Below are 12719 nucleotides of genomic sequence, written 5' to 3'. Positions count from 1 at the left end.
CATGATTCTGCAATTTACTTTTACTAAAAGCTGAAAAAAAATGTTTTGCTGATGTGGCAAACGGAAACACGTGATGATGACATGTGGCATGCTACTATAATTGATGCTTATGTGACATATTACCACGTCAGCAAATTATAAAAATATTAAAATTTTAAAAAGATATAGAAAATTATAAAATTATTAAAAATTTATATTAAATTCTAAAAATTATTTTAAAACAAAAAATTACTAAAAATTATAAAAATTATAAAAAAAATTAAGAAATTTTAAGAAATTATAATAAAAATAAAAAAGAAAATTATATAAATATAAAATATTAAAAGTTATAAAAAATTATAAAAAATAGAATATTATAAGAAACTTATAAGAATTATAAAAATATTTAAAAATATATAAAATTATTACTTTTTGTTTTCCCTCACATGCTGCCTTGCTTTATACTTCAATCCACCTTTATAAACTTTTCTCGTATCACTTCTCCTTAACTAAAATCATGATCTATCACTCACCTTAAATCATCGAGCACTAAACTCATCATCATTCAAATCTCTCACTTAATAGTAACACAATTATGATCACTATCATACTTCAAGGTCCTTCATCACCCTTAACAAACTCATTCCTCAGCAACCTTCCCCAAACTGAAGCCACCAAGCGACACCATCCCACAACCACCATTCAGGCCCTCACAAATCCCTCATTGTACAACCAACAAATACAATAATCACACAACATTTTATCAGGTTTTTTTTTTGTTACTTTAATTTGTAAAAAATTATATTATTAATTATTATAGGTTGAAAGTTCTCAAAATACACTTTTTTTAGGGTTATCTCGACTTTCGTAAGTATCAAATTCTATACAAAATTATGCACCGACATTTCCATTGTCTTAATGGATTCCAAATAATAATTATGTAATAATTAAGATTTTTCTGAGTTTAGAGCTATAATTAGAGTTAAGGGATGTTTTAACCTTAAATATTTGACCTAACCCTAATATGCAATAAAAGTGTGAATCTTGACATCTATGGTTGTCAGTTTTGCATATATTCAGTATTTCATAGTTCAACATAAACCTAACCCTAATAAATGTATAAAGCTAAACTTGATGACAATAGGTGTCGAGTTCATCTATGTCATAAATATCTATAGTTTACTATAAACTTAAACTCGACACTAGGTTATAATGAATTTTAACTGTTTATGTCATAAATATTTACAGTTTATCATAAAACCTAACCATAATAAATTTATTAAAGAACTTGACACCTATAGTTGTTGAGTTTAAAGTTATAATGAATTTTAATCGTTTAACTCTATTACCTATATCGATTGTAGTTTATGCCGATAGGCTGCGACTTCTAGCAAAATTCTTTTTTATCATACCTATAAATACCTTTATCCAATCTCGCCCAAGTTAAAGTTGACTCCCATCATTATCGACTTCTTAAAGTAAAAGAGGATTCGAGGTTCCATAGGTAAATCTACAGGATTTTAAGAAAATCAAGTAAGACCAATAAGTGTTTAGTGTAGTGGCAAGTCACATTGCACTCCCAAGAAGACAATGCAGGTTCAAACATTAGAGATGACATTATTGAAGGAGAGAACTACTAGCACTAAATATAAATTGTAAAAAAAAAGAAAGTAAAAATGTAATTTGTAAATCCGTGGTACTAAATTCAAGAGAGATTTATAGAGTAATATGTTCGCACCAAAACTATATTAAATAACTTATACATAAGGGCTACAATAAGCCTACAAGATGGTCTTGAAGGCTCAAATGGGTATTGTAGTGCCTGAAATATAACAGTAACATGTTATATATATATAGATGTTGACAGAATTACAAAAAAACAATAAGCAAGAGAAGAAATCACAACATCTATATATGTATATAGTTGTGTTGATCGATGGAGGGCTCAAATGACCCATCCATGGATGAAATTGGTCTCACCAGCCATGCCTGTGGGGGCTGAAGATCTTTCAGCCTCAACATAGTGATGATACCTGATGCATTAATAGAAGCAGTCAGAAAAATTAAGAATAACATTAAAAACAAACAAACAATGGTGGTGATAACATTGAATCATATGCAATGGATGGTTTTTTTTTCTTTCTGAAGGTCAAATTTAGCAGAGCCATTAACTAGTATTTGTGAACAGTCAACCAACCAACCAACTACATACTATGTCATATACAAGTTTAATCAGTTTAAGGTACCTATGAAAATGAAAGCATTGAAGAGACATGGCACATTGATTTTATAGAGCTTGAAAGGGGTGAATTTTGTGTGAGGTTAGTTGTCCATAAACACTATATGTTTGTATCTTAATATTTTTTCCAAGTGTGGAAAATATATATAGAAGTATCTTGATACTGTTTCAGATGCAAACAATAATCCATCATCACTTAGGGCATCATCTAGAAGAACAAAAAAAAAAGTGCTAAAGATGTGTATATATATTAACAGTACCCTATTTGCAAAACAGGTTGAAGATCACATTGTTGGCACATAATTAAATTAACCTTGCACAAATAAATTATGAAAAGTTAGAAGAGTGAAGAGACTTGAATATGAAAAGTGAAAAAACTTGAATATGAATAGTGAAGAGACTTGAAGATGAAAAGTTAAGAGGCTTGAATATTAAAAGATACACACATGCATGAATAGTCACAACTCCTAGCATATAGTGATATAGATGAATAGTCACTTACAACTCCTATATAAAGAGTTGTATGTGATGAAGAATTATTAACTTTGTGTGCTTGAAATAAAAGATTATTTGAAAGAATTTTTTCATACAAAATTTATTTCTCTTCTCCATTATATTCTTTATCATTTTCTTTGTTTTATTTCTCCAAATATTAATCATTCAACTACAAATTGGTATCAGATCCAGGTTCGATCGAAATGAACAATTCTATTCCTCTTTCTTCCGTTCCCCAATTAACCAAAGAAAATTATGGCAAATGGAGTATCCAAATGAAGGCTCTTCTTGGATCTCTAGAAGTTTGGGAGATTGTTGAAAAAGGTTATAATGAAGTTGAGGCTGAAGAGGAGGAAGGATTAACACAAGTTCAAAAAGAGAGTCTAAGAAAATCAAGGAAGAAAAATCAGCAAGCCTTATTTTGGATATATCAAGGAGTTCAATCATATGAAGCGGCTTGGGAAAAAATAGCTTGTGCCACCACGGCAAAACAAGCATGGGAATTTTTACAAAATTCATTCAAAGGAGATGAAAAGGTGAAAAGAGTTCAGTTGCAAACTCTTCGAGGAGAGTTTGAAAGACTGCAAAAAACAGAGTCAGAATCAGTTTCTGATTACTGTTTTTTGGGTTTTGTCCATAGTCAATCAATTAAAAAGAAATGGTGAAACTATGGATGATATTCGTGGTGTTGAGAAAATCCTCCGTTCTTTAGATTCCAGATTTGACTACATTGTGGTTGCCATTGAAGAATCAAAGGACTTGAGTACCATGACTATTGATGAACTCACAGGTTCGTTGCAAGCCCATGAAGAAAGATTAAACAAGAAGAAAAAGGAAGTAGATCTAGATCAAGCACTCCAGTCAAAGTTGTCTCTAAATGAGAATAAGGGAGATTTTAAAAATTAAAGAGGGAGAGATCGTGGTTGTGGAAGAGGAAGAAATTTTAGAGGAAGAGGCTCAAATGCTCGTGAAAGAGGTGAAGATGTAAGCATGGAGAATGGATGGAAAGAAGCCAACCAAAGTCAAAATTTTAGAGGATCACAAAGAGGACGTCGACGTGGAAATCAAAGAGGAAGAGGTCGTGGCTATTTTGAATGTTATAATTGTCGCAAACCTGGTCATTTGGCAAGTGAATGCTGGTACAAAAAAGAAGAGAAAAATGAAGCTAATATAGTACAAAATAATCAAGAGCAAAAGCAAGAAACTTTGTTGCTCGTATCTCATGGTGGAGAGATTGATGATGTCTGGTACATAGACAGTGGTGCTAGCAAGCATATGACAGGTAACAAAAATTTATTTTCGAAGTTCTTTGAATCTGATTGTGGAGAAGTAAAAGTAGGAGATGGCAAAGCTTACAAAGTTAGCGGTGTTGGTGAGTTGGAGTTCAAAACAAAGCAAGGAAGGGTAGAGAAAATGTCTGAAGTTTATTTTGTTCCTGGTCTTAAAAATAATCTGCTTAGCGTTGGGCATCTCTTGAAGAAGGGGTATGATATTCATTTCCGAGACATGGCTTGCTATTTATCAAAGAAAAATCAGGTTGTTGCTAGAGTTGGAGTGGCATCAAATAATCTTTTCTCTCTTACCCTTCAAAATCAGAATATGTCTTGTTTTATTGGTGCTCATAAAGGAATTTCAAAGTTATGGCATGATAGATATGGACATTTAAACTATGGAAATTTGGAGATGCTTTCAAGGAAGATGGTGGTTAGAGGTTTACCAAAAATCGATCGGCTTGATGACGTTTGTGAAGCATGTCAACTTGGAAAGCAACACAAAATTGCTTTTCCTTCTCAATCCTCGTGGAAAGCAAGAAGACCATTGCAACTTATTCACTCAGATCTTTGTGGTCCAATGACAGTTTCATCTTTAGGAGGTAATCGTTACTTTATCTCTTTCATTGATGATTACTCAAGAAAGTTATGGGTGTATTGTGTCAAAGAAAAATCAGAGGCTTTTCAGAGATTCAAAGATTTCAAGGTAGAAGTGGAGAACTTTACTGGGTTGAAAATTAACACCTTGCGTACAGATCGTGGAGGTGAATATTTTTCAAAAGAATTTGAGAAATATTGCCGAGATAGTGGCATCCGGCATGAAATGACAGTCCGCCATACACCTCAGCAAAATGGTATGTGTGAAAGAAAGAACAGAACAATTATGGAAATGGCTAGATGTCTTCTTAAGAAGAAGAGGTTATCAAGAAGATTTTGTGCTGAAGCTGTTTCCTGTGCAGTTTATCTTATAAACAGATCACCGACAAGAAGCTTGGAGAATTGCACACCACATGAGACGTGGTATGGTATAAAGCCTAGTGTTAGTCATCTTAGAGTATTTGGGAGTGTTGCCTACTCTCATATTCCAGATGCAATGAGAAGCAAGTTGGATGACAAGTTAGAGAAATGCATTTTCATTGGCTATAGTGAAAGAAGTAAGGCATACAAGTTGTATAATCCAGTGACAAAGAAGATTGTGATAAGCCGAGATGTTCGGTTTGATGAAAATTCCATGTTTGAAGATATGGAAGTTGAAAAGGAAAATTTGCCAATTTTTCCTTTTGAACTTGAAGAAGAAGAAGAGGCAGTAATTGAGAATGCTGAAGATGATGCTCAAGTAGAAAATCCTCCTGCTTCCCCAAGTTCTTCATCAAATTCTTCTTCATCCAGCCCGATCCGAAAAACGAGAAGCATCCAAGAGTTATATGATGTAACGGATGAAGTTGTGCAAAATGATGCTGTATTCTTTGCCTTCTTTGCAGGAGAAGATCCAATTTCTTTTGATGATGCATATCAAGAAGAAATATGGAGGAAAGCCATGAAAGAAGAGATTTGCTCAATTGAAAACAATGATACATGGGAACTCACAGATTTACCGCCGCACAAGAATTCAATTGGAGTCAAATGGGTGTACAAGACAAAGATGAATCCGAATGGCTCTATCAACAAGTACAAGGCAAGACTGGTTGCAAAAGGATACAAGCAAAAGGAATGAGAAGATTTTACAGAGGTATTTGCTCCAGTTTCAAGACTTGAGACAGTTCGGTTACTTATTTCTCTTGCTACCCAAAACAATTGGAAAATGTTCCAAATGGACGTAAAATCTGTGTTTTTGAATGGTGTTCTCAAAGAAGAAGTCTATGTTGATCAACCACCAGGGTTTGTCAAAAAAGGAGAAGAAGAAAAAGTTTACAAGTTGAAGAAAGCTTTGTACGGGTTAAAGCAATCACCCAGAGCATGGTACAGCCGTATCGATTCTTATTTTCAGAAGTGTGGATTCCAGAAATCTCCATATGAGCATACTCTCTACATCAAAGGCAATTATCAAGGAAGATTCATGGTTGTAAGTCTCTACATTGATGATCTTATTTTCACAGGAAATGATGTGAAGATGTTGAAAGAATTTCAGCACTCAATGATGGCAGAATTTAAGATGACAGATTTGGGAGAACTTCATCATTTTCTTGGCATTGAAGTTCATCAATCCGAGAAAGGAATTTTTATTTCATAAGAGAGCTACGCAAAGGAAGTTCTAAAAAAATTCATGATGGAAAATGCGAATCCAGTCTCTACTCCATGCATTACAGGTCTGAAGTTATCTAAAGAGGGTGAAGGAAAGCTTGTCAATTCCACCATATTCAGAAGTTTGGTTGGGAAGTTGATGTATCTGACTTCGACAAGGCCTGATATCGTGTATGCTGTTAGCTTGGTAAGTAGATTCATGGAGAAACCTTACTCCAATCACTGGGAGGCTGCCAAGAGAATATTGAGATATGTGAAGGGATCCATTGATTATGGAATTTTCTATAAAGCTAATACATTAGTTGATCTCATTGGTTATACGGATAGTGATTTAGCAGGAAGCATTGATGATAGCAGAAGCACTTCTGGTTATGTTTTTCACCTTGGTAGTGGTGCAGTTTCATGGAGTTCAAAGAAACAATCAATTGTGGCGCTTTCAACTACAGAAGCTGAATATATCGCTGCATCTTATGCAGGATGTCAATTGATTTGGTTACGTGGAATTTTGGAAAGTCTTAAGCAGAAGCAAAGCAAGTCAACAATTTTGTTTTGTGACAATAGTTCTACTATTTCGGTCACAAAAGATCCAGTTCTTCATAGAAGGACAAAACACATTCGCATTCGATATCACTTCTTGAGGGAACTAGTGAATAATGGTGATGTTCAAGTTGAATATTGCAAGACGGAAGATCAGATGGCTGATATCTTCACAAAGCCTCTAAGTGGACAAGTCTTCAAGAAAAATGTTGAAAGGTTGGGAGTTCAAAGCAAGTTTAATTTAAGGGAGGCATTGTTGGCACATAATTAAATTAACCTTGCACAAATAAATTATGAAAAGTTAGAAGAGTGAAGATACTTGAATATGAAAAGTGAAAAAACTTGAATATGAATAGTGAAGAGACTTAAAGATGAAAAGTTAAGAGGCTTGAATATGAAAAGATACACACATGCATGAATAGTCACAACTCCTAGCATATAGTGATATAGATGAATTGTCACTTACAACTCCTATATAAAGAGTTGTATGTGATGAAGAATTATTAACTTTGTGTGCTTGAAATAAAAGATTATTTGAAAGAATTTTTTCATACAAAATTTATTTCTCTTCTCCATTATATTCTTTATCATTTTCTTTGTTTTATTTCTCCAAATATTAATCATTCAACTACACACATTCCATAGGTTGTGTCTGAGACAGATGCAGAGGAAAGTTTTCAGTTGCTGCTGCACCACAACAACTCCATAAACCCTGGATTGTTTCCAGGTTTTGTCCTTCTGCTTCAAGCTGAAACCCCAAATACAGTGAATATAACATTGGCCACTATGAAACAGCAGATATTACATTTTCATGGACTAATAGGCGCAAATTTTAAATACTGCAGCAGGTTTATTTCATGCTATGTTTTTTTTTGTATTTTTTTAATTTTTTCGAATATTTTTATAATTTTTAAATTAGTTGATGCAGCATATAAGACAAATAGTAAAATTTTAGCATGAAGTATACATGTACTATCACGCCAACATTGTTAAAAAGTAATATTTTAGACAGTATTTTCATTAAAAAAAGCGCATTGACTCTTTTTAAAATATTAATAGCTAAATTTAACTCAAAAATAATAATGCTCAAATTGAAAAAAGAGGTAAACATTGAGGACTAAATTAAACATTATGCTTAAAAGTAGGCAAAACCTTATATAAAACTATTAAGGACATTAAATTAAAATAATAAAAATGTAAATTTATTTGATATTATAAAATTAATAAGTTATTAAAATTATATTTGTTTTAAAAATAAATTACACAACAGTCATTCAACTTTCAATTCAGTCACTCAACTTTCAAAAAACAACAAATCGGTCACTAACGTCATCGAAAAGTGACAAATCAGTCACCCATTAATATTTTCCTTTATAGGCCTAACGGGACAAGTTTCCTGCCATCCCTGTCATGCACCACTATTAAACATAAAAAGCAGAAAGAGAAAAGGGGGGCTTTTTCACCATTTTTCTTCATCCCTCTCGGCTCCCTCACCACCACTCTCGACGTTGGCCACCTCCACAAGCCCACTATCATTTAATCACTACACCAACATCACTCACTGTCACTCTTTTTCCAAGACACCACCACCATAACCATCAAATCCCAACCCCTAAACATGTCAGACTCATGAAATTCCTACCAAAAACAAAAATACCAAATAGTAATCATCCAAGATCAAACCAGCAAAAAAATAACAAGAATCCCAAACTAGCTTGCATCAAAAGAGAGAAATAAAAAAACTATAAAAGAAAGAGAATCAAAATAAAAGAAACTTAAACCTATTTTGGGTTTTACGAGTTGGAGAACTCGAACCACCAGTTTGATGATCCGAGCAATCAAGAGTCATGGTTGGTCAAAAAAGAGTTGTTGCCTAAATATGGTGGTGATCCAACAGTGAATGGTGGAGACCCGTTGAAGCCTTGTTCGAAGCTTTGAGGTCTTAATCTTGGGATTTTGAAGGTCTATTGGAAAATTTGAAGTGAGATCTGAGAAGAGGCAAAGATAAGTTGTTTGGTGATGAATATTGGTAGGAGAAGGCCATGAACGACGGCGACTAGAGTTAAGAAAAAAAAAAAGAAAAAGAGAGGAGAAGAAGAGAAGGAAAAAAAGGGATAGAGATTCAACGGAGTAGCCTGGGGCACAAAGATTCAAAGGGACAACAACAAACTGGGTGGTGACTCTACCTTGGAGGAATAAAACGGTCATATCTAGGGTATCTTCATTTCTTATTCTTCTTCTTCTTCCTCTTCTTCTTCTTCTACCCAGCTAGGGTTCTTAAATTACGGTTGTTTAAATGACAACTAGGATGCCAACGTGGCTAGTTAAATAACAAGTCAACTTTCCGTTACATCTGTAACAAAAAATGGTTACTTGGACGGTTTGTTATTTTTTGAAAGTTGAGTGACTAAATTGAAAGTTGAATGAGTGTTTTGTTACTGATATCAAAGTTGAGTGAATATTAGTGTAATTTACCTTTGTTTTAAATAATAATTATATTAATGAATTAATAACACTTTTATTTTTATTGATTTGTATTAATTATATGATAAAATACATGTGATGAAATCCAAAGGGAGCTTAGTATAGATCAAAGTTGAAGTGCAAAGTATAACCTTGACTATCAGCTGTTTGTTAAGGTCTCCAAGCTGACGCTCCTGCCAAAACATGAAAAACGTTGTTAGCCATATGAGATAATTAAGACGAAAAAGCTCATCCACATTCATCACCATGTCAACTTCACATAGTAATGCCGAGTAAGAAAAGCAGGAAAATCGAAAAACACGTTTGTTGGATTGTTTAGAGTTTGAATTTAATCAGTATTATTTAAATGTATTTAATTCGGTTTCCAGAATTGAACCGAAAATTTTATTTAATTTTTATAATATGAAAATGAATATTTTATATTTAAATGCGTATAAAAATATTTTTTTAAAAATTGATGCACCGAATTAGTACAAATTGATTAACAGATGAGGAATTAGCGTACCAAAGTTGGTGAATGAAATTTAAGTGTATTGATTGAGTATTACTTATGTAAGTACCTTTTTGCGTAGGTCATCCATTTGTTCCATCATAATCTGTGTCTGCAGTTGACAACAGTAAAGAAAGAGAAATTTTGGAGTGAAGATAAAAGGAGAAAACTTTCAGGTTTTAAATTAGTGGGATTAGATCCGAATATTATATAACCACCTTCTGTTGTCTAGCCCTTGCAAGAGCTCCTTCAAGTTGCTTCTCAAGGTTATGCAGTTCTTTCATATTCAATGGTCCAAGATCTTCTCCAAGCAAATGCCTGATTAAACATATACTATATAATGAATTTTATGAATCGATGCAAGTATATATAATTACACTGATTTGAACTCAACCTTTGAGTGCGTTGCAGTGCTTCATATTTTGCATTCAACTTGATTACTTCTAGGTACCAACTCTGCACTGATAAAAGCAAAGACAACTAAAGAACAATAGCCATGCTCACTAATAATGATTCCCAAAAGATAAGCATGTAGGGGTAAATGTATAAACTTGCTTCACAGCTCCTCTACAATAGGCAAAACTCTAAATTAGTCGCTCTATTACAAAAGTGAGCAATTTAGTCCCTCTACGATTCTCTTATAATTAAAAACCTGAGTTTCACGTTCATGGGTATTGTCATGAGGAATAAAGCAGCAACGTTGATATCGCTCAAGGGTCTTGGTCATACTGCCAATAAAGCAAGTAGAAAGGTGACAATCAACTTATTTACACACAATGATTAGTGAAAGCAGCATAAGGCTTGACATTTCTAAGCATAATCATGATGAACTTCCATGCAAGGGATTCAAGAAAGTAGAAAAAAAAAATAGAGCAAATACACTGAATCCGGCCCTCAATATTTCTGAGGAACAAGGCTTTCAATGATTTATAGATTAAACTTGGAAGGGTATGATCATAATTACTTTTGTTACAATAAATAATACCCAATTAAAGTAAAATCCAACCATAAAAACTTTATCCAGTTGGCCCCTTTGTAGCTTTTTCTTGCTGTATTTTACTTTCATTTAACTCAATGTGGAACTGGTTTTCCTACTTAATTGCAAACAGCATGTGAGAGTGAGCTTTATTGCATAAATTGAAGCAAAATATTAACTTTAGCTCAACATAGCTTATTTATAACAGTTTCAGAAACAAAACTATGATGTATTTAGCTAAAAACTCTTCACTAAGAAATTAATTCTGTTGGACAAGATAATTTTAAAAGGAAAACCACATATATATGTACCATTAATATATATATGTATATATAAATAAAATAGAAGAAAAGAGAAGTTAAATTTTAAAGTGCAAATTCTACATTAAACCTTGTAAAAGGCCTTCAAATTAGAAGCAGTCAAAGAAACCAAGAGCCAAAGTCAAAAGTTGTGAATTATGAAGGACAAGGGACGTGGTGAAAGGATATCTGAGCAATGTCGTCGTAACTCGTAATGGGGGGGTTTTGTTTAAGCCTTCTTGTGAAAGAAAAGAGTTGCCTTTCGTACTAGTATTCCCAGAACTGTTGATAAATGAAAAAAACCTTAGCAAGGCCAAGAACCGGAGAGCAAGACCCAATTTAGAGGAAAAAGGAAGGTCCTTTTTTTGTTTCATTTCCGAATGAGATGAAACGTGTCAATTTATCACTGAAAAAAGCTGATATACTCAGGGTTCCTAGACATGAACCCAAAAGCCAAGGAAAAACCATGTGAACCCACAACCACTTCAGATGTTAGTGAGAGAGCAGTAAGAACAAGAGAAACTGAAGAAAAGACAAGACTTTGATGGAGTTTTGCATGGTAGGAACCATTATGCACAATCCATAACCAAAGTAGATGTAAATGACTAGAAAACTTGAGAATATCTAAAGTTAAGGATAGAGAAAGAAATGAAAAAGGACTATGAGTAGATTGTTTAACGTAGTTTTGTATTAATATACCCTGAGCTGCTAAACTCATAGAGCTTGCCACGATTGGAGAAGATGATAAGAGCAATCTCAGCATCACAAAGCACAGAAAGCTCATAAGCTTTCTTGAGTAAGCCATTTCTTCTCTTAGAGAAGGTCACTTGTCTGTTAATCTTGTTTTCTATCCTCTTCAGCTCCACTCTTCCTCTCCCCATATTTTTCTTTCTGGGTTTTCAGCAATGGGGGTCGTGGATGGTAAAAACTAAAAAAAGATAATTCAAAAATGAAGGTGAAGAAAACCTAGAATTAAAGGGTATATATATAAATATAATTACAGCTTGGTGGAAGGCATTTGTATGGAAAGGTAACTGCATCTACGCGCAGTTCAATTTTTATCATTTTCGTTTTTTTGTACGCTGAGTTTGAAATTATGGTTTTTATCTACGCGCTTTAAACAACCCTGGCTTGCACGCTCCTTATAAGTGAAAAAAGAAATGTTCCTTTTTCCATAAATGTCTGTATTTTGTTTTTAATACAACCTTTTAGTTCCATCCATTACAGGTTTTCTTTTTTTCAACTTATGAAAACAATATTTGTATAAATTGACTCTATTTTAAATTATTTTAATTCAATTATTTATACTTTGCTCTCGTGTTACCAACTCAATTAATGAAATAACAATAAAATCAATAAAATTTAAACTGAACTACAAACCTTATCACGAGTGTATGTGAATGTAAATTACATATTTAGAATATAGAAGAGTGTTTGAAAATAACATATAATAAAGTACAGAACTAATTAATACTAACACATGAAATATGTATGATATTAAAATAAAAAAAATTGATCAAATTGTAAGTAAAACGAAATTTAAACACATCAGATTATGAATACAATTGCTTACCTTTGTTTTGTTATCAATCCTGAATGGGTGTCAAGTTAATTTGTAAAACTACCTCAATCAATAATATTATTAGTATACACAAACATAGTTATTAAAGTTTCATAAAAGAAAACCAAAAAATTGCTTTTTAGTGTA

The 12719-nt window shown here is 33.0% G+C and overlaps 1 protein-coding gene across 2 annotated transcripts; it reads right to left on the bottom strand.

Annotated features, from left to right (window-relative positions):
* Positions 1-1636: 1636 nt before the first annotated feature.
* On the bottom strand, positions 1637-11979 carry LOC107954594 (agamous-like MADS-box protein MADS3). 2 transcript variants are annotated; one of them, XM_041097672.1, is made up of 10 exons: positions 11711-11979; positions 10389-10464; positions 10131-10192; positions 9955-10054; positions 9807-9848; positions 9378-9419; positions 7399-7510; positions 2479-2506; positions 1960-2012; positions 1637-1801 (listed from the first exon to the last, which is right to left on the bottom strand). In XM_041097672.1, exons 1-10 carry the CDS (start codon positions 11890-11892, stop codon positions 1782-1784), a joined length of 717 nt encoding a protein of 238 aa, XP_040953606.1. In that variant the 5' UTR covers positions 11893-11979; the 3' UTR covers positions 1637-1781. The 2 variants fall into 2 exon arrangements, with proteins under 2 accessions (XP_040953606.1, XP_016745681.1); XM_016890192.2 differs by having other exon boundaries at positions 1637-2012.
* Positions 11980-12719: the final 740 nt, after the last annotated feature.

The sequence above is a fragment of the Gossypium hirsutum genome, chromosome D07 (assembly GCF_007990345.1).
Source record: "Gossypium hirsutum isolate 1008001.06 chromosome D07, Gossypium_hirsutum_v2.1, whole genome shotgun sequence".
NCBI classification, from domain to species: Eukaryota; Viridiplantae; Streptophyta; class Magnoliopsida; order Malvales; family Malvaceae; genus Gossypium; species Gossypium hirsutum.
This window is presented reverse-complemented; position numbering and strand designations above follow the sequence as displayed.